Source organism: Eimeria acervulina, genomic scaffold, assembly GCF_000499425.1.
Source record: "Eimeria acervulina Houghton genomic scaffold, Eah_scaff285, whole genome shotgun sequence".
NCBI classification, from domain to species: Eukaryota; Apicomplexa; class Conoidasida; order Eucoccidiorida; family Eimeriidae; genus Eimeria; species Eimeria acervulina.
The window spans coordinates 30,233-32,403 of NW_013549917.1; the positions used below are offsets into that span (position 1 = coordinate 30,233).

The 2,171-nt window shown below is 56.3% G+C and overlaps 1 protein-coding gene across 1 annotated transcript in view; it reads left to right on the forward strand.

The window, feature by feature from the left end:
- Positions 1–1,526: 1,526 nt before the first annotated feature.
- The window catches only part of EAH_00030730 (histone deactylase, putative), a gene marked incomplete at both ends in the record, with an annotated part of 6,854 nt that continues 6,209 nt past the window's right edge, over positions 1,527–2,171 (forward strand). Inside the window, 2 exons of the mRNA XM_013396133.1 lie at positions 1,527–1,872; positions 2,098–2,171. The exon at positions 2,098–2,171 is cut by the window's right edge and continues 1,497 nt beyond it. Of these exons, the coding sequence (XP_013251587.1) occupies positions 1,527–1,872; positions 2,098–2,171 (420 nt within the window). The remainder of the gene's footprint in view (positions 1,873–2,097) is intronic.

Sequence of the window (2,171 nt, forward strand, 5' to 3'; positions counted from 1 at the left end):
AGGCGAGCTGCAGCTCAGCCGTCGCCAGGAAGCTATAAAGGAAGCAGCATACAACTCTAGTGCAGATACGGGGAGCGACCACTTTATTTTAAAAGAATATACTATGCAAATAGAAATATAAAGCTTATAGACGCCCCTCTACTTACTGAGAACCCCCTGTTGCTTCCCGCAGCAAACCCAACCTGCACTGAGCGACCTCGTGTTGCTGTGCTCTCTCCGGCGGCAGCAGCTATTTAAATGGAAAGCAAAAAAATATACAAATAATATCCAAACACTACACGAAAAATTAGGGGGAAATCCCCCCAACGCCGCACCCACCGCACGCGCAAAGCCGCGTGAGTGCAGCAGCAGCAGAGGCGCGGGGTGAGCAGCAGCGACAGCAGCAGCAGCAGCAGCAACAGCAGCAGCAACAGCAGCAGCAACAGCAGCAGCACCAGCACCAGCTGCGGGTCGCCATGCTATTGCGGCTTTTCGTGGTGAATTGCAGGCAAATTGCGTCTATTGTGTAGGAGATGTTTATTTTTATTCAAAGAATCATAATTTCCCAGTAAGGGGCCCCGAATGCGAGGGAGATTCTTGCTTTTGTTCCGCAGCAGCAGCAGCGGTGCGCAGGCAGCAGCAGCAGCAGCAGCAGCAGCAGCACCCGGCCTGCTGCTGCTGCCCGTGTGCTGCTGCAGCACAGCAGCAGTTGCTGCTGCGTCGAGGCTTTCAGGGGGCGATCCGTTCCTAGGGCTCGCCTTCGGTTCCTGCTGCTGAGTAGGAGCCGTTTGGGCTCCTTTTAAGGGTCTTTTGTGTATTTTTCTTGTTAAGGGGGCACCCATATTGTCTTCTCTCTAGGGAGAAGGATAATACTACGCCCCACGCGCAGCAGCGCAGCAGCGCAGCAGCTTGGGGGCCCGCAGCTACCATCATATTATTGCAGATAGACAACAACTAAAAAAATATAGCGGGTTTTGTTTCTGCTGGTTGTTTAAACCCCAGGAACGCCTGGGTTGAGCTCTACTTATTGAAGTGTATATACAACCCGCGCAAAGGCAGCACAAGGGGCCCCCCAGGCAGCAGCAGCAGCGCGAATGCAGCAGCAAAACTACACACCCTTCCCCCCACACCAACTTAATCCAAGGAAATCTCTGGTGTAGAAGCAGCTGCAGCAACAACTGCAGCAGCAACTGTAGCAACAGCTGCAGCATCAACTCGTGCAGCAGCTGCAGCAACGGCCGGCAAAGCGGCTGCAGTAGGAGCAGCACACATAGAAGCAACAGGTGTAGCAACAACAGTTGTAGCAGCAACAGGCATAGCGGCAACGAGCACAGCAGCGGCAGCAGTAGCAGCAGCAGCAGCAGGAGCCGAAGCCGGTGCCGCAGCTACAGCGTTTGCTGTAGAGCAACTGCAGCAGCCACTGCAGCAGCAACTGCAGCGGCAGCAGCGGCCGGCGCAGCACGCAGCAAGAACAACAGGTACATGAACGTCCCGGCGTAACACAGCATCAGCAGCAGCAGCAGCAGCAGCAGCTGCAGCAAACGCCGATGAAGCAGGAGGAGTTGCTTCCTCCCCCTTCCGCTTCTTCTCTGGGCATGGCGGATTGCCCAGTGTTCCTCTCGCCTGACGGGGGGCTCTTTTTTGCAAGCAGCAGCAGCAGCAGCAGCAGCAATGAGAGCAGCAGCAGCGGCAGCAGCAGCAACAGCGGCGCGCCTGCTGCAGCAGCAGCTGCTGCTGCACCGCAGCAGCCGCTGCTGCATCTCACTGGAGACTTAGGCTGCTACCGCGAGGGCACTCTGCATCGCCTGATTGCCGCAAGGAATATTCCGGGGGTGCGGCAGTGGCTGAGTAATCCGATGTGCAGAGACACCATCAACGACTTCAACCATGCAGGTCTGCTGCTGCTGCTGTTGCTGCTGCTGCTGCTGTTGTTGCTGCTGCTGTTGCTGCCGCTGTTCGTGCTGCTATGCTAGTGAACTTCATGGTGGTGGTTGTGCTGTTGCTGTTTCGGTTGCGCCTAATGGGTTCGTGGTTCTGTTGCGGCGGCAGCGGCTGCTGCTGCTGCTGCTGACGGGCTGTTATGTTGCTGCTGCTGCTGTTGCTGCTTCTGCTGCTCAGGCGAGACGCCGCTGCATGTGGCGCTTCATGTATGCGAACCGCGAATTTTGTCTCTCTTATTAAACCCGCCCCCC